This window comes from Symphalangus syndactylus, chromosome 7 (assembly GCF_028878055.3).
Source record: "Symphalangus syndactylus isolate Jambi chromosome 7, NHGRI_mSymSyn1-v2.1_pri, whole genome shotgun sequence".
Lineage (NCBI taxonomy): Eukaryota > Metazoa > Chordata > Mammalia > Primates > Hylobatidae > Symphalangus > Symphalangus syndactylus.
The window spans coordinates 130,875,767-130,901,051 of NC_072429.2; the positions used below are offsets into that span (position 1 = coordinate 130,875,767).

The window sequence follows — 25,285 nt, forward strand, 5'->3', positions numbered from 1 at the left end:
TCCTTTCAAGCATGTAAGTTCTTGTTAGATAATATTTTCTATTACGGTTTTTTCTTTATCTTCCACAGTACCTTATATACTACTTTCAACAAAAATTAGTTAATGTTTGTTTGCATTTGAGTTGGAATGTCACGTGCTTGATAGAATGAACCTTAGAGAGGTTCCTTAGTCTAACCTCTGGTTTGAGTCTCAGGAATATATTTACATCCAGGTTCGGTCCTTTGAGGATATCACAGACTAGTCCCTTTTTCACATGATGTCCTTTAAATATTTGAGTAATATCTGATATTTTAACATTTACTATGTGATACATCCTGTGCTAAGCATTTTGTAACTAAAATAATGAAGGTTTTTGTTATGCATTATAAATTGTTCTTGGTAGCCTCCAAATATACCACAATCTGTGCAGTTAGTTAAATTCAACAGCAGTTCATTTTTGCAGAATCTATGAAGTGGGGCAAAACGTCCTTCAATTATCAGTAAGATACCTACTTAGCTCTTGCAGGCAGGTAATGCATTGCACTCCATTTCCAATCAATAATGTGTGATGAAGAGCATCCAGAGAATTATATAAAAATGATTATGAAGAAATTATCTTGATTTAATTTGAGGACATTAAATGTGAAAACACAAAAGTATAAAAATGATACAAATATACTGGCTTCTGCAAAAATCTGAATGAGGAAGTTCTTAGTAATATGTTTCCCGTGGTAGAGGGAAGTAATTTTTTTTTAATAAGGTCTTCTCTCTGTGAAGACCTGATTATAATTTTTAAAAGATAATTCTTTATGCTATATTAAGTATAGTGAGTGCTTTTAGGTAAAGTTGCCTTAAACTGGGTTTTAGTAGAAAGATCTCCTTCCTGTACTTTGTCCCTGATCCTGTGTTTTCCTTGAAGGTTGTTAAAATAATTATCCCCCTCCCAAATTTTGCTAAGGCCTAAAACAGAACAGTAGTGTATACAATAATGAATATGCCAGGCTAATGTTGGTATTCATTGTGGCTAGGTTATTTTATTCTAATATTATTATATATTTTTTTGAGTTTTAAAATAAATGCAACAAGATTAGTAATCACATTATCAAGGCTAAAGCCAGATCAGTCAGTGAATAAAATAGTTAAAATCTGTTATAGGGTTATAGTTGATTATTAGCTTTATTGTGTTGTAAGACTAGAAAAAAAAAAGATGAGAAGACTAGCTTCATGTTATAAAAATTATAAACAATATACTTCAAATATTAAATGAATTGCTGTCTCACAGGCTAATTCATTGATCAAGAAATGCAGTATATTAGTCATAGAGTTTCGGAATGTATTATGGTGACTTTAAAAAACCGTTTGTATTGTCTATGATTTCAAATTTAACTTCTTTGTAAATGTCTGTGATGTACTATATAGTTAAAATTAACAGACTGAAATTATTACTTTTTTGGGTGTAAAAGTAGCACATTTTAAACACAAGAACCATATCAAAAATGACGAAATTGAAGAAATAAAAAAAAATTGTATCTTCTTATTTTGTGTGGTCAAAGGTTTATTGTGGCACAGTGATGCAAAATGACCTATAATGGCATATGTGGGTGCTAGATACTAAAAATTACATTTTAAGATATATGTCTACTGACTGCCAAAATTTATTTACTTTATAGCTCAAGAAACACACCTGTAAGTTTTTTTTTTTAATTTTGGAGGGTTTTTTTTTTTTTGAGAGAGGATCTTGCTCTGTTGCTCAGGCTGGAGCTCTGTGGCATGATTGTAGCTCACTGCAACCTCAATCTCCTGGGCTCAGGTGATCCTCCCTCCTTAGCCTCCCGAGTAACGGGCTATGAGTGTGTGCCACCGTGTCCAGCTAGTTTTTATGATAATCAGTTTAAACTTTCTATGTACTTTAAGTGTGGGAGTCAAATGCTGTTTTCATTTTTTGTTATAGCATTTTGACTATAACTGATTGCAACTTATAAAATGATTAATATTTTAGTCTAATATATTAGTGAGGACTTCACATTTCCAAGGTTACATTTTTCTTTCATGGAGGGGAAAGATGTACATTGTAACTGTGGACTTTCTTATCAGTCATTTCTGGATTCCTTCTCAATGTAACATTTCACCCTGTGAGTCTTTCAAAAATGAATAAACCACAGCTCTGCCCTTGAGGACCTTATAGACCTCTGAGAAAAATAGATCAAAAAGTTATTAACCCAAATGGTAATGATCGTGGTAGCAGAGAGAGTAGCACCTGCCTAGCTTTAGGTCATGGTTAAGGACAACTTGAAGAATAATGCTGGGCTGAGGCTGGGAGGTAAGTTAGCTGAAGACAGGGACAACATGAGCAGAAGCCTGGCCTATTCTTCATACATGTTAGTTTGCCACTGCCTTTTTTTGTAATGTGGCAGACAACATTGCCTATTTGCTCGGTATCCAAGCTATCAGATTATTAAGCAAAAGTACTAAATGCAGAGCTTTGTGGCAGTGACTAGAATCTTCCTCTAGGTTACTGTTCCCCAAACTTGAGAACTCTGACCATTAAAGTGTTGTCACACCCTACATCAAAAAATTGCTGCGTGAAAAGTTAAATATTGTTATTTTAGGTGATTATTTGGTGCTAATATGATTTTAGACACAGAAGTGAACATGGGCAGCAAAATCGGTATAGCATTACATGGTTATAAGGTGGTCATACATATACTCGTATACAAAATGAAATGGTTTTTAGCAAGGCATTTTTTTAGGAACCATAACGTGTGTGCCAATCAGTTACCAGCTATCAGTTAATTTTTTGGCGTTGAGTTTATTCATTTACAATTTACAACTTCTTTTGTCTCTTCACTTACTGGAAATTGAATTATCATTTATTATTTTAGAAAAAAAAACAAAACCAAAAAGTTAAAAAGTGAGAGTATAAAAAGATGAATGAGAAAAGCCCTTCCCTTATGAAACTACCTGGAAACAAGTTAAAGAACAGATATAGATGTGATGAACTGTGAAAGCCTTATAAATTCCCATCCTTTTAGAACTTCCTGTTCATCATGATTTTGCAAGCATTGATAGTAATTCTTCAGCTATAATCTTAAAATTGTCTTCTGACAATGGAAAATGAAATCTGACAACTAGAATTTTTTGAATTTTAGTCTTTCTAAAGTTTGGAAACTTCTTGAAGACATACATGTTGCATTCCTGGCACTTTGCATGTAATTAAGTACCTTATAAACCTAATTGATTGGTTGACTAGTCATGAAATACTTAAAATGTTCTTTGAATGTCTCCCCTGGAAGAATGCCTCAAATGTGGAACTTCTATTACTGTGTGTATTATAAGAATAAGACAGTTGCCCAGTTCTTGATCCTGTTAGAAGAAATCTCTGCTTTTCTCATATGTTCGACATTAAATGCTAAATGAAGGATGGGGTTTCTGCAGACATTATACAGTTTTTTTCTTCAGATATTTATCATCAAACTTTCCTTTTGTTGTTATTCTAATCATTTTATCCTTCAACATTTACTAGAAATTATAAAATGTAATCTTAAATTCTGTATTTTAGATAGCAGACTTTTATCTTGCCAAAAGCTGATTAAGTAGTAATAAATTAGTAAATTCTCATAAGGTAATTTTATATTACCTAAATAATAAGTTATAATCTTGTTGTAAACTATGTTATCAGTTTCTCTTTTTTCCATGTCAGATGTCTATAGAACAATGATTTTCAGTCTGGGTATTCTGAAACTGCCACTGTTGTGATTTATTTTGGTCACAATATTTAGTCCATCTCGAAATTTTAAATTACATTATTGTAAAATCATGTTTTCCTTTTTACTTGCATTTAAAATGTTCTTAATTTCTTTTTCTGATGTTTCCTCATTACTGGAGCATTTTTTGAGGTCCATGTGTCTTATTTGTATGATTGGTACCTTTGTAAAAAGTACAGTATTTGAAAAATTATTCTTCGCATTTTCTAACAGGATCCTTTTATAATTTTCTTTCTATTTATTCAGAGGTCTTCTCTTTCTGCTCTTATTGTGCTGATCATCCCTTAAATGTTTTCTTTCCTCAGGATTCTCTAAGTCTCCTATTTGCCTTTAGTGATCTCAGCAGATTTGCTTTTGCTATCACTTAAATGCTTTTGGTTTTTAAATTTGTTTCTAGTTTAGATCAATTGTCTGCTACAGGATATCCCACCTTCAAGTTTACCTCAAATTTAATATGTTCAAAACAGAATTCATTCTCTCTTCTTTTTTTTTTTTTTTTTTTTGAGACGGAGTCTCGCTCTGTCACCCAGGCTGGAGTGCAGTGGCGCGATCTCGGCTCACTGCAAGCTCCGCCTCCTGGGTTCACGCCATTCTCCTGCCTCAGCCTCTCCAAGTAGCTGGGACTACAGGCGCCCGCCACCACGCCCGGCTAATTTTTTGTATTTTTTTAGTAGAGACGGGGTTTCACCGTGGTCTCGATCTCCTGACCTCGTGATCCGCCCGCCTCGGCCTCCCAAAGTGCTGGGATTACAAGCGTGAACCACCGCGCCCGGCCTCATTCTCTCTTCTTGATATCCTCCTTTTACCCCAGCGTGTATCCTCTTGTGTTCCTTGTTGGTCAGTGACACCAGCATCCAACCAGTTGTCCAAACTTTCCTATCTCCTCCGCTTTACCTTCTTTTTTTTTTTTTTTTTTTTCATTTGTTTTTTTTTTTTTGTTTTTTTCTTATTTTATGTATATCTACTTTTATTATACTTTAGGGTTTTAGGGTACATGTGCACAACGTGCAGGTTTGTTACATATGTATCCATGTGCCATGTTGATTTCCTGCACCCATTAACTCGTCATTTAGCATTAGGTGTATCTCCTAATGCTGTCCCTCCCCCCTCCCCCCACCCCACAACAGTCCCCGGAGCGTGATGTTCCCCTTCCTGTGTCCATGAGTTCTCATTGTTCAATTCCCACCTATGAGTGAGAACATGCGGTGTTTGGTTTTTTGTCCTTGCGATAGTTTACTGAGAATGATGTTTTCCAGTTTCATCCATGTCCCTACAAAGGACACGAACTCATCATTTTTTATGGCTGCATAGTATTCCATGGTGTATATGTGCCACATTTTCTTAATCCAGTCTATCGTTGTTGGACATTTGGGTTGGTTCCAACTCTTTGCTATTGTGAATAGTGCCGCAATAAACATACGTGTGCATGTGTCTTTATAGCAGCATGATTTATAGTCCTTTGGGTATATACCCAGTAATGGGATGGCTGGGTCAAATGGTATTTCTAGTTCGAGATCCCTGAGGAATCGCCACACTGACTTCCACAATGGTTGAACTAGTTTACAGTCCCACCAACAGTGTAAAAGTGTTCCTATTTCTCCACATCCTCTCCAGCACCTGTTGTTTCCTGATTTTTTAATGATGGCCATTCTAACTGGTGTGAGATGGTATCTCACTGTGGTTTTGATTTGCATTTCTCTGATGGCCAGTGATGAGGAGCATTTCTTCATGTGTTTTTTGGCTGCATAAATGTCTTCTTTTGAGAAGTGTCTGTTCATGTCCTCTGCCCACTTTTTGATGGGATTGTTTGTTTTTTTCTTGTAAATTTGTTTGAGTTCATTGTAGATTCTGGATATTAGCCCTTTGTCAGATGAGTAGGTTGCAAAAATTTTCTCCCATTGTGTAGGTTGCCTGTTCACTCTGATGATAATTTATTTTGCTGTGCAGAAGCTCTTTAGTTTAATGAGATCCCATTTGTCGATTTTGGCTTTTGTTGCCATTGCTTTTGGTGTTTTAGACATGAAGTCCTTGCCCACGCCTATGTCCTGAATGGTATTGCCTAGGTTTTCTTGTAGGATTTTAATGGTTTTAGGTCTAACATATAAGTCTTTAATCCATCTTGAATTAATTTTTGTATAAGGTGTAAAGAAGGGATCCAGTTGCAGCTTTCTACATATGGCTAGCCAGTTTTCCCAGCACCATTTATTAAATAGGGAATCCTTTCCCCATTTCTTGTTTTTGTCAGGTTTGTCAAAGATCAGATAGTTGTAGCTATGCGGCATCATTTCTGAGGGCTCTGTTCTGTTCCATTGATCTATGTCTCTGTTGTGGTACCAGTACCATGCTGTTTTGGTTACTGTAGCCTTGTAGTATAGTTTCAAGTCAGGTAGCGTGATGCCTCCAGCTTTGTTCTTTTGGCTTAGGATTGACTTGGCGATGCGGGCTCTTTTTTGGTTCCATATGAACTTTAAAGTAGTTTTTTCCAATTCTGTGAAGAAAGTCATTGGTAGCTTGATGGGGATGGCATTGAATCTATAAATTACCTTGGGCAGTATGGCCATTTTCACGATATTGATTCTTCCAACCCATGAGCATGGAATGTTCTTCCATTTGTTTGTATCCTCTTTTATTTCATTGAGCAGTGGTTTGTAGTTCTCCTTGAAGAGGTCCTTCACATCCCTTGTAAGTTGGATTCCTAGGTATTTGATTCTCTTTGAAGCAATTGTGAATGGGAGTTCACTCATGATTTGGCTCTCTGTTTGTCTGTGATTGGTGTACAAGAATGCTTGTGATTTTTGTACATTAATTTTGTATCCTGAGACTTTGCTGAAGTTGCTAATCAGCTTAAGGAGATTTTGGGCTGAGACAATGGGGTTTTCTAGATATACAATCATGTCATCTGCAAACAGGGACAATTTGACTTCCTCTTTTCCTAATTGAATACCGTTTATTTCCTTCTCCTGCCTGATTGCTCTGGCCAGAACTTCCAGCACTATGTTGAATAGGAGTGGTAAGAGAGGGCATCCCTGTCTTGTGCCAGTTTTCAAAGGGAATGCTTCCAGTTTTTGCCCATTCAGTATGATATTGGCTGTGGGTTTGTCGTAGATAGCTCTTATTATTTTGAGATACGTCCCATCAATACCTAATTTATTGAGAGTTTTTAGCATGAAGGGTTGTTGAATTTTGTCAAAGGCCTTTTCTGCATCTATTGAGATAATACATTTTTTTCAGCACCACACCACACCTATTCCAAAATTGACCACATAGTTGGAAGTAAAGCTCTTCTCAGCAAATGTAAAAGAACAGAGATTATAACAAACTGTCTCTCAGACCACAGTGCAATCAAACTAGAACTCAGGATCAAGAAACTCAGTCAAAACCGCTCAACTACATGGAAACTGAACAACCTGCTCCTGAATGACTGTTGGGTACATAATGAAATGAAGGCAGAAATAAAGATGTTCTTTGAAACCAACGAGAACAAAGACACAACATACCAGAATCTCTGGGACACGTTCAAAGCAGTGTGTAGAGGGAAATTTATAGCACTAAATGCCCACAAGAGAAAGCAGGAAAGATCCAAAATTGACACCCTAACATCACAATTAAAAGAACTAGAAAAGCAAGAGCAAACACATTCAAAAGCTAGCAGAAGGCTAGAAATAACTAAAATCAGAGCAGAACTGAAGGAAATAGAGACACAAAAAACCCTTCAAAAAATTAATGAATCCAGTAGCTGGTTTTTTGAAAAGATCAACAAAATTGATGGACCGCTAGCAAGACTAATAAAGAAGAAAAGAGAGAAGAATCAAATAGATGCAATAAAAAACGAAAAAGGGGATATCACCACCGATCCCACAGAAATACAATCTACCATCAGAGAATACTACAAACACCTCTGTGCAAATAAACTAGAAAATCTAGAAGAAATGGATAAATTCCTCGACAAATACACCCTCCCAAGACTAAACCAGGAAGAAGTTGAATCTCTGAATAGACCAATAACAGGTTCTGAAATTGTGGCAATAATCAATAGCTTACCAACCAAAAAGAGTCCAGGACCTGATGGATTCACAGCTGAATTCTACCAGAGGTACAAGGAGGAACTGGTACCATTCCTTCTGAAACTATTCCAATCGATAGAAAAAGAGGGAATCCTCCCTAACACATTTTACAAAGCCAGCATCGTCCTGATACCAAAACCTGGCAGAGACATAACCAAAAAAGAGAATTTCAGACCAATATCCTTGATGAACATTGATGCAAAAATCCTCAATAAAATACTGGCAAACCGAATCCAGCAGCACATCAAAAAGCTTATCCACCATGATCAAGTGGGCTTCATCCCTGGGATGCAAGGCTGGTTCAACATACGCAAATCAATAAATGTAATCCAGCATATAAGCAGAACCAAAGACAAAAACCACATGATTATCCTCCGCTTTACCTTCTATACTCAGTTGTTTCCAAGTCAGCTTCCTGCAAGTTTGCCTAGGCATTTTTCTCATGTTGCAGAACTTTATGCTTACTTTCAAATTAAAACCACATTGTTTAAACCTCTAAAGAGCCTTAATAGATGTGACTCTTTTTGCCTGGGAATAATAATCCTCTCCTGTTTGCCTAATTTCTACTTTTTCTTCAAGACTTAATTTAGTCATTACTTCTTGCAGAAAGGTTTGTTATCCCATTAGCTATCATCTCATAGCAACCTGTGATAGTTGTTATCACAGAGATAATTCTTTCTGTATGTGATTATCTTTTCCCACCAGATTACGAGCCACTAAAAGGCCAGGGATTGTGGCCTGTATTTGTATTCCCTACATTTAGTTTAGTGCCTAGGGCATGGTAGGCTTCACTAAATGCTTGTTAAAAGAATACATGAGATTGGGTATTGTTTTTCCCAATTATGTATATTTCTGAGGCACATCTGTTTTTTGGTTTTCAGAGGGTGGCAGTTTCACCTTTGTCCCTCTCTGAGTTTAGAACCAACTGAAATACAGAAATATAGGAGTCAGTCTGAAGCAAGTCAAAATATCAGTTTTACTACTAGTAAAGCTGGGTTGGAGAATGCATCTTGATCTTTGTCCATTATCAGTCTTTCTATTACTTTTCCTCCAAATCTAAACTTTCCAATGATGTATCTGAGGGACACCCCAAGTTAGCAGAGCAAACACATTGACCAAGCCTTTTACAAGGAAGGCACATTGATTCAAACTTCCCTATAACTCCATGGAGATCGTGTAAAGATACACGCTTCCAGACCCAGGTATGCTTATAAGCAGGAAGAATGAATTGCAGACTGCAGATCTGAAGGAGAAACTCTTAAGAGGTTGTTTATTCATTCATTGAACAAATAGATATTGAGCTCTTACCATATGCTGGGTGGACATTGTGCAGATGGTACAGATACAGATTTGGTGCTTATGTTTTAGAGCCTACTAGGTTCCTTTTTCCAGACTGATGAGTAAAATAAGTCACTTTTCCTCTTATAGCAGAAGTCTTCTCTAGGGAAGATAGGAACAGATGAATAGAATAGTTTATCCAAAGGTATAACCTGTTCTGTGGCCATTGCGTGTAAAATAATTCCCAAGGACTGATAAGAACACGATGGAATGAAATGCGGAGAAACATATCAGCACAATCTTAAGAGAAATTTCAAAGGTCTGGTCATGTTTTAGAAAAACATGGAAAATTTGATCATGATAATTTCACTTTTCCTTTACTATACTTGAAATATTTGGCTTAGGGTTTAGTCCTGATTTATTTCTGACATGAGTCTGCCAAGTATTCATTTATACAAGTTACTTAGAAAATCTACTCCCTAATGAGGTCTGGTGGCAGCATTTGAAAATAATGGGGAAATTCTAGTGGTCTTAGCCACAAATACCAGCTCCCTGTTGCCAGTGATAGGTCTTTATCACATCAGCATCTCCTGTGAAGTCTTTTCTGAATGTCATAACATTCATTATTTTTCTTACTCATTTCGTCTCCTGTTTCTTTGTAGTGCTATTTATGATTCAGTTATTGTAATATAAAAGATGATCTTATGAGGTGCAGCCTATATTATAACTTATCTATTGCATAACTTAGATAAGGACAGTTTCCCGAATACCTGAAGTACACAATAAGAAAAAGTCATATGCTAAATTCTCTATATCATTATACAAGGGGAGTGGTTCTTTAGAGCAGTGGCTCCTGAATGAATGTGAGTGTGCATGAGGGCCATGGTGGGAGGGGGAGGCTTATTTTTAGAAAGAGGAATTCTGGTATCCCATCCCAGGGATTGATTCAGAAGGTCCTGGGTTGGGGGCAGAGAGTATTCACTTTTAAAAGTACTCTAGAAGATTCTTCTTCAGAGAGCTCATAGGCCACCCTTAGAAAAGCATTGTACTATGGAAACATAGTTTGCTTTGATTGTATTTATTCCAAGGCAACCTTGTATGATTAAAGAATAAATACAAACAGAGAAGATTTTTATGAATGTTGATTTTGTTAGAGTTAGAAGTTGTGGTAATTGTTTCTTAGAGATGTGTTAATGTTAAACGTTTGATAGGCAAATCAGTATAATTAGGTATATATAGTTATACCCAAAGACTGAGGGTACATCCAGTCATTTCCTATTATTATTATTTTGTTTGCATCTAGCTTTGTTTTTAGTAAAGGAACTATATATTTTGTTTTCTGTAATGTTGATTTCTTATAATCTTGATATAAAACTTCTTGATATCAGGAACCAGTTGTATGAATATTTGCAAATTTCACAATGCCTTATATGTGGTAGAAATTTTATAAAACATTTTCATTACAAATGTTGAGTAAATGAGCTTTCCATAAAAATTGTTGCATTATTTGATACATGGTAAGTATTATGGTTATAGTTATTATATATGAAAAAAAGCCAGGTAACATCTTAGGGTTTTTCATTTGTTTTACTGGTCTTCCATGTTTCTTTCTGTCTTTATCTTTATCTGCCCTGACTGGATTGTTGCTGCTTTTCTTCATTTTGCAGCTGTAGCTGAAAATTGACTATTTGATACCTTTAGACATGTTCCAATACGCAGGAGAATAAGTAGGATTATCCTGGCTCCTGGTTTGCCTGGGGTGGTCAAAGTTTATGCCACTGATCCTGGCATAATTAATGATAGCACCCCCCAGCCACTCTCAAAATGCCAAATTATATAAATTCCTCTGAAGCTTGAAACCATGTAAATAAGTGATTTGCAAGTTGAGTTCTTGCCTTCACATATTCTTGCCACAATCCCATTTTTTGTTGTACTAATGTTATTGGTTCTTTCTGTATTTTGATTTCTAATTGTGAGTATTTTGGAGACCCCCTAATTTGAGGTGTCATTATTTTTTATGAGAATTTTTCTGTTTTGTATGTGGAATTTTTAATTTACCTTAATAGTATTTTTAAACTATAGAAGGTTTTAGTTGTCTCAAAATAATTTCTTCTTTTAAAATGGTTTAGAAATCAGTGACAGACAGTTCCTGGGTCATTAGCTTATGTTCAAGCATTGATATAACAAAAGCAGTTTTCAAAAAGACATTTAACAATGTTCCTTGGTGTTCCATGAATATTTATTCAGGTTGTTAAAAGTCCTTTACAGGAAATATTTAGCTTATAAATAGGCTAATAAAAGGGAAGCTGTAAGTTCATTTTTTTTTGTCCTCTTAGTATTAAAGGAAGCTGTTACCAGAAACACAGATCTCAGTTTTTAAGGTAAAATACTCCTATACGTGTTGGCTAGCTTTGTTACTTCGTGTATTTACCAAGATTTTCTCTGAGACATGGAAGTAAGTTCCTATAGCAAGCTCCAAAGATATTGATTGATTGGTTGAAATGTACTCTATAAATGGAAACTGTCTCCATAATGACTTTACCAACTGTTTCCCTACAAATATGGGGAAACACTTTATTTTTGCCAACAACTACTTTTGTTAGACTGCATTTTAGTAGGACTCTTAGAACATGTTAGTGCTTAGTACTATTATAAATTCACTCTCAGTTCCATTATAAATTGTGGATAGTCTGATTTGCCTTACGCCTTTCCTCTGTTTTTCTCCCTCTTCATCATGATCCCTAACATTGTCTTAGACCACTACATAACTACTGCGCTCTTCTAAAACATATTAATTATGCAAAGTAAATTTCAATGTGATAGTACCATGGTTTGCATTAAAGAAGAAAGTCACTGCTTACATCTTTTTAAAAAAACAGTTACAACAATGAAAATGTTCTTTTTTTAATTCTAAGAGTACTACTGACATTGTAGAAGACATTAGTCAATCTTTTATATATTAAAAAAGGAATCACTTACTGTTTCAGTTTTTATTTTTGCATCATTTGATTACTTACCTCTGTAGATTGGGACACTGGGGCGGTATAGTCTTTTTGTCAAGACTCTTCCCCCTGAGCACATTGAAGATGGTCAGTGACATGCAGGGTCCAGGGGGATGGTCTTGAAAATAGGGATGAACCATGCAGTGTTGTACAGTGGTGGGGCGGAGCTATGAGTACTTTTCTCTCCTGGTTGCAGCTCTGGTTTCTCTTTCATCCATTGGGTTGTTTCCTATTTTGCGAACTAAGCCAGGATCAGATGAAATGAAAAGGGAATTATATTATCTGATTTTAATATTTGTGTTAATTTTTTTTCAAATGATGATTCTAGAAGCTTTTCGAATGAAATCTCTCAGAATAATATTTTCCAAAAGCCGGGATTATTCTGTATTTTATTGCTCTTGTCTTTGCATAACTCTGCTGAGTAATATTTAATTTTTTTCCAATAAATATGGTAATACACAGTAAAGTTAAATTGATGTGTAAGTCAATTATTACTAATAAGTAGGATAATGTCTAAAATTAAAACTTTTTAAATTAAAAATTGTAATAGTGGGAAAAAATCAGATATAAAGTATAAACCAGTTAATTGCCTCAGGAAAAAAAGGTGCTGTTTTTTTTTCTACAGTTTCCCACAATTGTTTGGAGAAGTGTACAAGAGTTTGGTCTGTGTTATGCCTGTTATAGAGCAAAGTATTGCAATGTAAGGAGAAGACCATCTTTTAAAACAGAATTGGAGCTTTAATTCTATTTATTTTTTGTTGTCCTCTTTTCCATAAGGTTTATGTGCCTAGGAATTAAAAACAAGTAGTGAAATTGAGACTGAAAGGAGAGAAGGTATACGATTATATGTGGAAAGAATCATGTAATAAAATACTCCTCTAATGGATTAAAATCCTTTTAAAAGGAACACTTTTCTGAGGATAATTTTGTTCCCTTTCTTTTGACCCCATATCTAATTAGTCACCAAACTCTTTTCATTTTTTCCCACTTTTCTTTCAAAGCTCTGGGACACTAGAATATGCATTTTGTTTTTCCCATGTGCCATCCTGCCTAGTGTTGATTGTGTTGTTCCATTTGATTACAGTTGTCCTTTACTGTCTCTAGTTTATTCCTATAGTTCAGTCTTACTCGTTCTTCACGGTAGTCCTCAGTATCCAGTTCAAGTTCCATGTCCTTGGTAAAACCTCTTTTCACTTTAGCCACAAGTTGTTTTCTCTCTCCTCTGAACCTCTGTGGTGCTTACGGCCACGCAGTCTATTTGACATTGGAGAGCCTTTGTCCTAAAATGTCCAACTTTTGTTTTAAAACTTAATTTTTAAACCTTTGTCTTTTAAAGTATGTAGTCACCTTCTAAGTCCTTGTAGTTGTCATTTGTAGCATAGTGTGCTAAAATAACACCTATATTACAGGCTTTATAGATAATACATGTGTGTATGTGTGTATATATATATATAAATACAGAATTATATATTTGTGTGTGTGTGTGTGTGTGTGTATTGCTCTGTGGGTAGCTCTGTTGAGTAATATTTAATTTTTTTCTGATAAGTATGATAATATGCAGTACACATACATATTTAGCTTTACTGCATATTACATGTGTGTGTATATACACATACATACACACATATGTAAATTGTTTTGGTACCTGGAAAGGATATGTGTGAGTGGAACTGTAATATTGCTAAATATTTTTGATTGTATGAAGTAAATGTCTTGTTATGACATCAACTGAATGAGTAACTTGACTTTTAGTTTTAACCTTGGAGGGAATATATGTGAGGCAGACTCTTTTAAAGGGTTTTGGACACCACAGAGCTAGAGTTCTTGAAGTGGTTAATTTTTAAAATCTTCTAATAGAAAGTCTGTCTCTTTTCACCTTGATTACTGGTGGCCTCTGCTAGACCTAAAAATAAAGCATGAATTGTTCAAAGTGATTCATTTGACATTGTCATCTGTTTGTTGGAAAAATCATATCATTCTGGCACTTATTTAGTGTTTTATGGTGGACAGTGTACTTTATTGATTTTTATAGCATATAGGAGCAGATGTTAAACTCACTTTATATTTTGTTTCCTTATTTATTTAGGAAAAAGCATTTTTATAAATGTCTGCTTTATGCCTGACATGTATAACAATGAGTAAGATATATGGGCTTTGCATTTGAGGGATTCATATTCTGGTGGTGAAGACAGACACATATATGTAAATAAGAGCAGTAGATTGTTACAGGTGCTATGATAGAAATATATAATGAGGGCATGAAGGACCAAAATCCAGTAATCTTAGGCACTGTCATTTAAAAGTATGAAATCTAGTGAGCCATACAAATCTAGTGAGTCAGTGAATTTCTATTGTTACACGTAAGAATTAAATGAGAGAATTGCTACATAGAACGTGTAGATACTCTTATTGTATGCTTTTATAGATTATGAAACAAACTTAATTCAAAGCCATACAGTTTCCATAATATTATATTAATACAATCTAAGCATTCTTCATCTCCAGTGACAGTGTTACTAAGCATTTTTGTTTTGGGGGATAGCTTTATCCCAAGTAGCCAGTGGCATAGTGGCAGTTAGTAGTGGAGACATCAATATTTCCAGTCAAATTATCATTGAATAATATAGTCCCTTGAAAGTGGAAGTTGCTTATTTTTAAAGGGGTCTTTTTTTTTAATGATCCAAGTCCCCAAATTTATAGAGTTGCATAGGAAAGCAAATGTTATCACAAACCAGAAGTACTCGCTGGTCAACCAGCCACTTACAATATTGGTTCCCACTATTCAGAATTCTCCTAGTACCTTTGAATGCCTGTGTGCCTAATCCACACTATCAGCTTCACCTTGAGTTTCTCTATGCAGCTGCTCAAGTCCTTCTATGAATGCCTCTTTGAGACAGGATGGATTGGAAATTAGCTCTAATACCTCGTTATTGAAGGAGGAGGATATTTCCTCTTCTAGAGGTCAATTGGCATCACTACTGTTTAGGGACTAAGAGGCATTGCTGAATCTATATGAGAATGATGTTAGGGGAGCAAAGGAGAAGAATTTTCTTGGGGTGTTGAGTGGAAAAAACAAACTGCTTGCTGCTTCTACTATACTGTCACAACACTGAACGCTTCTATGATCAAATGTGTGGGAGATTTTCCCTAAGCACCAAGCCAGCGGTTCCCCAGCTGGGTGTCCTCTAACGTAATTCAGTTCTTAGCAATATTTACCTGGAGGTGGTGTCACAGCCCACAGGTTGAGGGCTGTGTCCCACAGGACTGCCTCCCCCCGCCCCCCTCCTCCCCAGCACACACACACACTCACATACACACACACACACACTCTCTCTGTCTCTGTCTGTCTCTCAAGATGCCAGTTGGAAGCCCCAGGTTGTTTTACCTGTGCTTCTGCCAGCTATAAATCAGGATTCCCACACTCCCTTCTTGGGCTCAGCTAATTTTCTAGGGTGGCTCACAGAACTTAGGGAAATACTTTACTTACATTTACCAGTTTATTATAAAGGCTATTAGGAAGGAGACAGATGAACAGACAGATGGAAAAGATGCATAGGTCCAAGTATGGGAGAAGGAGTGAGGAGCTTCTATATATATTTGCTCCAGGTAAGTCACCCTCCGGGAACTTCCATGTATCCAGCCACTTGGAAGCCCACCCACACCCAGTCTTTTTGGGTCTTTTTTTATAGAGGCTTCACTATAAAGGTGCAATTAATTAAATCATTGGCCACCCGTAACCAACTTAACTATCAGCGCCTCTCACATCCTTAGAAGTTAGGGGTTGTGGCTGAAAGTCCCCATCCTCTGGTCATGCCTTGGTCTTTACTGTAACTAACCCACACCAGAAGCTATCCTTGAGCCCCCAACCATCAGTCAACTCATTAGTATACACAATGACACTTGGCACTTTGGAGAACCTAAGGCTATCAGAAGCTATTTGTTAGGAAATGGGAAGACCAAATATATATTTCACAATATCACAGATGTCTTTAAAGAAATGTTACTTCAGGAGTATGTAAAATTTACTCATTAAAAAAAAGCTTACTAAGTGTGTTTAGGTGGCTTCTACACTCCAGGCACTTTTTATGTATTATTAATTTAATACCCTTAACTGTGAGAAGTAGGTAGTAGGATTTTCCTGTTCACTGACTAAGGCTCAGAGAGCTGTATTGAATAGATTACTCCTGAGCCTATGTGTACACTACTATAATATTCAGCCTGGCACTTTTTTGGTTATAATTTATCCACTGTGTCTAAATTCTATTTTCCCAAAGTTATCCCACTTGAGCCTTCCTATTTCATATTCTTCTAGTGTATCATAATCAGAGTTCTGAATTCCACATGCTGTAGGAGGAGAATAGTGGATAGTTTTCTCTTTTATGTGCTGGAATTAATTTATTTTTACTCTGATAGTAGTATTTATTGAATATTTCCTAGGTGACAAACACTGCAAAGACACTGGACATACAATTGGGGAAAAGAACTGCAATATAGAATTAAATTTAAAGGAAGAATTTATATTGCTTAGACTTGCCAGTTGTTAGAGACTTTCTGTGATATGCTTATCCCCCCCTTTTTTGTTTTTTTCTTTTGGGAAAGAGGAAGTTGGGAAGAGGTCAAAAATATATTAGTTTTGGGACCCAAGTGAGTTTGTTGGAAGGGATCAGAAGCTAGGATGAGGAGGAACTAAAGGAATGCCTTAAGAAAAGGGGGTATAAGTAGGCTTGCTTTCTTATTTAACCTGTATGAAAAACCTACCTTTATTAAGCCAGCAATATAAGTACTTTAATAGTATCTTATTTAAGCTAGTTGGCTTTGCTAGCAGAACTTGATATGGATATTATCAAGTTCTTGATAGCTTTATATTTGATGTCAATGACAAATTAGATAAGTTACAGTACTTCTGTGCCCTCTGCTAATTAATTAGAAGTAAAGTGAACTAGGCACTTCCTGAACAGTAGGTAAAAGGATCTAGAGCCAGAAAGATCTACTAGAAAATAGTCTGATACAACATGAAGGACTATGTTCAGGTACCTGCGGCTGAACTCGAAAAGCCTTATGAATTTACTTCAACAAGGGAGTCACCTACATTTCTATACTTGAGTAGGTCCAATGATTTTATTTTACTTGTTCTTGTGATATTTATAAGTATTCTTATTTATTTAAACGTCTAGTAATTTCTTTTGTGATTATTATTGCCAGTTATTTCAACCTTACATTGTCTTTGATATAATTTTATAAAAACCTGAAATTGTAAATGAAAAATTTTAACCTATATGCCTTCTTTATGGTGGGTAGTTTTTTATTTTTAGTAAGTGGTCAAAAAGGTGTTTTTGTTTTGTGTTGGGCCTTCTGAGAAACTCACTGTGATCATTTATTTCCCTATATGGCACTGCATCCCTCATCTGTTAGGCACACACATTTCTGCAATTATGTTCATTGGTCATGATTTATAGAAGGTTAAAATATTTAAAGTAATTTAGAAATTTGCTGGTGCTTGAGTTTCGTATGGCAGTTACTCTTTGAAGTTACCACGTCTGGGTTGGAATTGCAGTTCTTCAGATCCTCCCCAGCTGGGGTGTTCCTGGACAAAATTGGCCTCTCTAAGCTGGTCTCCTCATTTATCCAATGGAGATGATCATAACCCTCAGAGAGTTGCTATAGGAGTGAGTGAATAATGTTGTAACATCCTTAGTACAGTGCTGCACACGTCATCTTCAGAAAATGGTAATTGTCTCTCCTGCTACTGATATAGTTATGGTTGTGAACCATATATAAAATTTATTGTGATTTTTAAATTATGAGCTTACAACAAAGATTTTTATGCTATTGGAAATCCTATCTTAAGGGCCCTTGATCATCATCTGCTTACCCTGATTGTAATACTCCTCTTACTGCATTACTAATAATAGCTACCATTTTATTGAGTGCTTGCTTAATAAGAGCTTTATATACAATTTTATTTAATTCTCATTATTATGAAGAAGGCATTATTACATCTATTTTTACTGATGGGGAAACTTGAGTGTAGTAAGACAAAGTAACCCACCCAGCCCAGCTGGACGCAGGGAGACTGATTAACTTCCGATCTGTCTATTCCAAAGCCCATGTTCTTTAAACCCATGGCTGTCCACTAGACACTTCACCATTTGCTTATCTGTCTCTCCTGGTAAACCTAAGCTTCCCAAAAGTGGGAACTGGACATTGTTTGCATTCCAAGGTTACATTTATATTTCAAGCTCTTTTAAACTAAAAGCAGTGTATAGTGTATAGCATCAGAAATATTAATGTAAGTGAAACTTAATAGCTTATTAAGAATCTTTCTTATTGAAAATAACAAAGTTTCCCATTCTTATAGTAAACTTGAAGTATTAGGACTTGTTTTTTAGACGTATGGCCAGTCTGTGCCATGCTAACAACTTGAATTTACTATATTTGGCTTTGCATTAGTGTTCACTAAATATTCACTTAATCTTCTTTTCAGGTTATAAGCTTCTTTCATCATTGCAATACAGGACCTGGCTCAGTGCTTGTGTGCTTAATACATATTTGATTTTAATTTATTTCAGTGTCAGTATTAATGTTGATCTGAAGTATTTTTAGATTATTTCAGTTGTTTGGGATTCATCAGTGAGCAAAACAATAATCCCTGCCTTCATCTGAGTTTGTCCTGGTGAGGGGGCACAGATGAGGACCAGTAAACACAATAGAAAGTTTATTTAATGTGTTAGGTGATAAGTGCCATGGGAAAAAGAAGGTAGAGCAGAGTAAGGGTGGTCAGAGAGGCATAGATGAAGAATTGAAGAAGGTGACAGAGTTATTAGAGCTGTTAGTAGATACTTGGGCGTGCCTCAGGCAGAGGGAACAGTGAGAGCTAAGATCCAAAGGAGGGGGCCTAGCTGGTTAGAATTAGCCGGGAGACCACTGTGGCTGGAGTAGAGTGGATTGCGACAGGTGGGTGGGCGTATGCCGGAGTTGTGGGGAGATGACATCAGAAAGGAGGTAAAGGGGGCACGGATGATGTTTTCACTTTGTCAGATGAATGTGGCAGGATGTGTATGCATGTTACGTAAAAATTCTTAGAAGCTGCGTGTCTTTGGAGTAAGGATAAGATTTAACTTTGTCTTTTCTTAGTCATTGATTACATTTGTATGTCTTTATTTGTGACAGTTTGAACTTTGTATTTTATATAGCCTATTAATATTCAGAAACTTTAATTTCCAGGTCAGTTTACAATATTAATAATCTCTATATTTCTTGTTTTCTTTTTTAAACAGGAGTATGCTGCTGCTGTTCCGCTTTGCGTCCTCGCTACAAACGCCTGGTGGACAACATATTCCCTGAAGATCCAAAAGTAATTTGATCTACATCTACTGATCCTTCTCTTTGCTGACCCATTCTGCCCCCCGCTGACCTCCCTAAGGTTTCCCTAATTTCATTTCTCTACTTTTACCCTTACATCTCATCATTTATACTACTTTTTTATACTTTTTTTAACTCTTAAATGACCCATGCATGCTTGTCTAGTTTTCAGATCCTTTTAGTAGATTAGGCACAAATCTGGAAAAATGGACAGTTGATGTTCTTTTATAGTTTATATAGTGTCTAAGTAACACTGTCTCATTAATTTATGTTCATTAATTTATGAACCAGTGCCATATTATTTAAACTAAGTGCTCACGGTACCACTGTGAACAGAGAGAAGGTTTTTTGCTCTCATTATGCACATATGTAAGTAAACTGGTAATTACAATTTGTTGTAAAAAGAAATGTTGTCCTAGACAAATGAAGTATGGGCTGTTCCTGGAGTAGATAGGAGTGGTACCCAATTTGGGTTGAGGAGAAGAAAGCCTGGAGGAAATAAAATCTAAGCTAAGATCCAAAGAATAAATAGGGATTGACCACACAGTTTTTAGAAGAGAACTGAGAGGTAAAGAAAGATTGTTTCAGGCAGAGTTTTTCTTTTTACTTAAATACTATTTAATTTTTTTATAACAATTATTTTATTTGTGAAGATTACTGGTTTCAAAGCAACTGGTTGGGGTGATTTTGTTTCACATTGCCTCAACTTTTCTAAGACTTCTGTAGTCTCATGTTAAATGAATATGAACAAAAAAAAAGTTACATGGCTTTTGACTTCCAAAATTTGCTTTATTTGAAAATGTAACAAATTGTATAAAACTTTTGGTTATCTTAACATTAACTTAATGTTGGTATATCTTCTTTTTAACCAAATCTGTTTAAACATTCAGTTATGTAGAGGAGGTTAATCAATTAAATATTATTGGCCACATATCAATTAAATATTAATATGCCACAAATTATCCAGGATATCTGGCATATTAAAAACCCTAAGATACGGTACTGCCTTGAAGGACCTTTCCATCCAGTAACTGACATAAAGCAGAAACATACTGAATATGAAATTACAATGCATAAATCAGTAAGTAAAATGCTAAGTAAATCAGGTGGAAGGTTTTTGCCTCTAAAGCAGGGAGGTATCACTATGGGTTGGGAACCTCCGGGAAGCATTCACAGAGGAAATGAGATTTGCTGAGCTTTGAAGGATGTATACCATCTGGAGAGGTAGACAAGATTAGTCTCTTTATTGCAAGTGAGGGGAAAGAGAAAAGACATGGGAAAGCAAGGCATATATTTGAAGCCTAGAGCAAGTTATCCATCAGACTTCAAGCGAAGGTTTATATAACCTAATTGTAGAGTGTAAGGGTGGTAATCATGTTGACCATGATTTCTCATTTGAAATTTCAGATGTTATCAGTTAGTAGACTGAATATACAAATAATTATTTTCCTGAGAAGTCTGGGACATATGGTTACTGAAGGTAAGGTGGAGGCCAGGTTTTAGAGGATCGTGAATGACAAGCAAGGCCTCTACTTTAGTCACTTTAACTCGTAGGCAGTGAGGGAGCTTTGGACACTTGATCATTGAAATGACCACAGGTAAATTAGAGAAAGAATCCTTATTTTTGCCAAGGATTTATATAAGATTTGTTTAAATAGCAATCTTTAAAATAAGATTTTAAAAAAGGAAAAGATCTACATGAACCTTGAATACATGTGACAAACATTACTCAATTTGCCATATTTCATATTTTTAATTTATTAAAACAAACAGATCTTGTGATACATCCATAATGGGTCAGATAGTAGGTACCCAAATGCAGAAGCAAACATGTCATAGTCCCTGCCTTGAAAGAGAAATCTAGTAAGGGGGACAGATAAACAGTTTCTTAAAATTAGTAGCCAGATGATCTTGGGCAAGTCCCTTGTTTTCTCATCATGTAATGGAAGTAATAAATAGTACCAATCTCGTAAGGTTCTCATGAGGACTAAATGAGTTAATGCAGCTCTTTACTCACTATTGCTTTCCTAATGTCTATTATTGTGCCTGGCACATAGTTGGCACTCAATATTTGTTTAATGAATGAAAAGATAATCTGATAAAATAAAATAGTGGAGATAAGTACCATGAGCTAAAAGAACATATAGTTGGAACATCTCACCCAAACTTGGAGCAGGGGCTGCTGGGAGAGTGCAACACATTTTTGGAGGAAGCTAAGACCTAAAGGATGAGTAGGAATTATCCAGGTGAACTGGAGAAGGGTTCCTGGGCAAAGAGATGAGTTGAGTGAAAGAAGTCTTGCACAAAAGATACGGTTTGTAAACTGTATGATTCTATTTATGTCAGACGCATGCTGATTCATAGTGATAAAAAGCAGAGCAGTGGTTGCCTGAAGAGGGAGAGATGGCCTGCAAAGGACATGGGGAATCTTTTGTAAATGATGAAAATGTTCTGTACATGTTGAACATCCCTAATCCAAAAACCTGAAATCTGAAATGCTCCGAAATCCAAAATTTTTTGAGCACTGACATGATACTCAAAGGAAATGCTCACTGGAGCATTTTGGATTTTGAATTTTTGGATTAGGGATATCTAAGTAGTTAAGTATCTGCAAATATTTCAAAATCTGAAAAAATAGCCAAAGTTGAAACACTTCTGATCGCAAGCATTTTGGATGAGGTATCCTCAACCTGTATCTTATTTTTAGCAGTGTCTTCACAGATGTATACAACTGTCATTTCCAATTATATACCGTAAGTCAATGCAGTTATTCATATATAGATTATTCCTTAATAAAATTAGTAAGAGATTAAAAATATAGGAGAGACACAATTATATTTAAATGATGATGTGGAGGAACTGATACAGGGGGAGAGGTCAAAGAACCAGGAATAAGAGAGGCTAACTGATGGAGCCAGATCATGGAACTGTGTGTGGAAGACAGCTAGAGCAGAGGCAAACCAATTCCTCCTAGACAGGAAAACTAGATTGCTTCACTTTGCCTAGGGCAGGGTTTCTTAACTTAGGTTCAGCTGACATCTTGGTCCAGGTGATTACTTACTTTTGGGGGCTATTTTGTGCATTGTGAGATATTTAGAAACATCCCTGGCCTCTACCTACTAGATCCCAGTACCCACCTTCACCCATCTATGACAACCCATAATGCCTTTAGACATTGCCCGGAGGGGCTCAGTTACCCCTAGTTAAGATCTACTGGCCTAGCAGGCACTGAGAAAGCAGGGATGTTTTGCCAGTAAATACTAATCTGATGGCCTCCACCTTCTCCGGGAAAGAGAAGAGCTCATTTGCTGTCTGAGAGAGGAGAGAGGCACCAAAGTAGCAAGTCTGAGGAAAACGAAGTAGGTACAAAATATGAGGGAGTGACTCAACTAGGGAAACAGCAAAATAGCCAAAGAACATTGAGGGACCAGTTGAAGGTGAAAACACACATCTACACAATTTTTGTTGTAGATTCACCGTCTAACATAGTTTCCCTTTCTCCCTTCTCACCTATTCCAGTGTTCCTAAGCAACACTTACTTGGGTTATATATGGCCAAGAAACTTACGTGGTAATTGGGGAGAACTTATGCACCAGTTGCACATCATCTTTTAAAAGGCAGAGACAAATGACCGTTTTTTAATTCCATATCAGGGACCTGTTGTTGCTTTTTAAATATGTTGAATAAGTATAGATTCTACAGCTCTGAATACTTTCTCATTTATTAATTACAACAAAAACTTATAATAATATCACTGACTTCTGAATCATTAAAAAAGCCATATGTTGACTATTGTATAAGTAAATGAGTAAAACAGGTTTAATAACATTTGACATTTTTTAAATGAAACAAATTTTGTTTGAAATCTTTTTACATCTATATCCCATTCCCTATATACTACAGATAATTGAGCTATGTCTCTATAAAGGAAGATGTTAGAGTCTAATTTACTGTTTGTGCTTTGCATAAATAGGGCATTGTAAAAAATTTTTTGAAAGTTCTATGTATCCATCATGTTGAATATTATCACTAAGGAGGTTATGTACAGAAGGGTTCTACATAAATATCGTTTAATCTCCAATCCAAAAAGGGAAATTATAAAGCAGACAACACTTAAAAATATAAGCATGAAAATATAGATAATCTATTTATTTTGTTATTATTTTTAGGATGGCCTTGTGAAAGCTGATATGGAGAAATTGACATTTTATGCAGTATCTGCTCCAGAGAAACTGGATCGAATTGGTTCTTACCTGGCAGAAAGGTTGAGCAGGGATGTTGTCAGACATCGTTCTGGGTAAGGAAACTAATGGCTGCTAACATAGTATCTTTGGAAAATTCTTTCTAGACTTTCAAATCATTCTATAGATTATTTTGCCATTTAGTGAGACAAAGATTATATGTAGAGGATAAAACATTGTAATATTATACAAAGAAATATGTAATACTCCGATAGATGCCGTGGCTTTTATTACTTTGCTGGTGGTCAGGTTTTGTGAGTGGACTGCGTTAGTTAACTGAGTTACCTTTAGCTTGTGTCTATTGATTTTTGAGACTTTTCTAATGGGAAATAGTAGAAATTGACTCGCTTAGTCTATCAGTGCAATACTGTAATTTAAAGATCAGTCTCTAAGTTGAAAACAAACAGAAAGATCCTGTTAACCAGCCAATTTTTTTTTTTTTTTCACACAGCTTCAGTTTTACCTGTTGGAGGAGTATTAAGAGAGAACCGTGTTAGGCTTAGATATCAAGGCCCAGGAAATTCAAGCATGCTGATTTGGAGCTGTGCTAGCTATACTCCTACTGATAAATAGAAGTCTACCATCCTACTATATTCTCTGTGCTCAAACAATAATAACTTTTCAATTTGGATTATAAATACTTTTTCATTCTGTCATTTTATGATCCAAGTTTATTGGAGTATTCTATTCTCCAAGTGATATATTAGCTTTCTGTACCTTTGCATTGTTACCACTTAGAACATTTTAGTAAGTCATGGCACACATAGCTTTATGGTTGATTGTTGAAGGCAAAGTATCTAAGGACTGAATTTTAATTTTGTTTTCGATTTACCCTTTAAAAATTGATACATAATATTTTACATATTTATGGAGTACCTGTGAGTATTTGTTACATGTACAGAATGTGTAAAGATCAAGTCAGGGTATTTGGGCTATCCATCACCTCAGTTTATCATTTTTGTGTGTTGGGAACATTTCAAGTCCTTTTCTAGCTACTCTGAGATATACAGTACATTGTTGCTAACTTCAGTCACCCTACTGTGCTGTTGAACATTAGAACTTACTTCTTTTATCTAATTTTGTAAGTTTGTATTCATTAACCAACGTCTCTTCATCCCTCCACACCCCGCCCCCGCACCCACACTTATATGCCCTTCCTAGCCTCTGGCATCTGTCTGAATTTTAAGTACAAGATGTAAAATCTGATGAATTGTAAAGTAACATTTATGAGATTTTTAAAATAATATTATGTTGCTGATAGTGTTTTATCTACTCATATTTAGACATATAAGTAGATGATATTGGAAATTGTCACATTACTTTAATAATTATTTTGGGTCAGATACAAGTAAATATGGTTGAAAGTCTGGAAAATAGAAAATGTCCGTATTTACAAAGAAAAATATACACAAAGTTAATGTTAAAGAAGCTCAGATAGTTAAGGAGAAAATGGAGGAATACAGTGTATATTTTCTGTATGCTTCGATAAAAGGATTATTTTATAACCTACAAGATATTAGTGCTGTGTGAGAATTAAGATTTTACTTAGGAGTTAATAAATTTGCATTTCTTTCTTCAGTGTATTTCAATAGACT

At 35.7% G+C, this 25,285-nt stretch overlaps 1 protein-coding gene across 4 annotated transcripts in view; it reads left to right on the forward strand.

Annotated features, from left to right (window-relative positions):
* EFR3A (EFR3 homolog A) overlaps positions 1 to 25,285 on the forward strand; it is a 114,654-nt gene that overhangs the window by 21,439 nt on the left and 67,930 nt on the right. For all 4 annotated transcript variants that reach the window (XM_055287265.2, XM_055287263.2, XM_063642993.1 and 1 more), the window contains exons 2-3: positions 19,365 to 19,441; positions 23,619 to 23,746. In XM_055287265.2, coding sequence (XP_055143240.1) covers positions 19,365 to 19,441; positions 23,619 to 23,746 — 205 coding nt within the window. The remainder of the gene's footprint in view (positions 1 to 19,364; positions 19,442 to 23,618; positions 23,747 to 25,285) is intronic.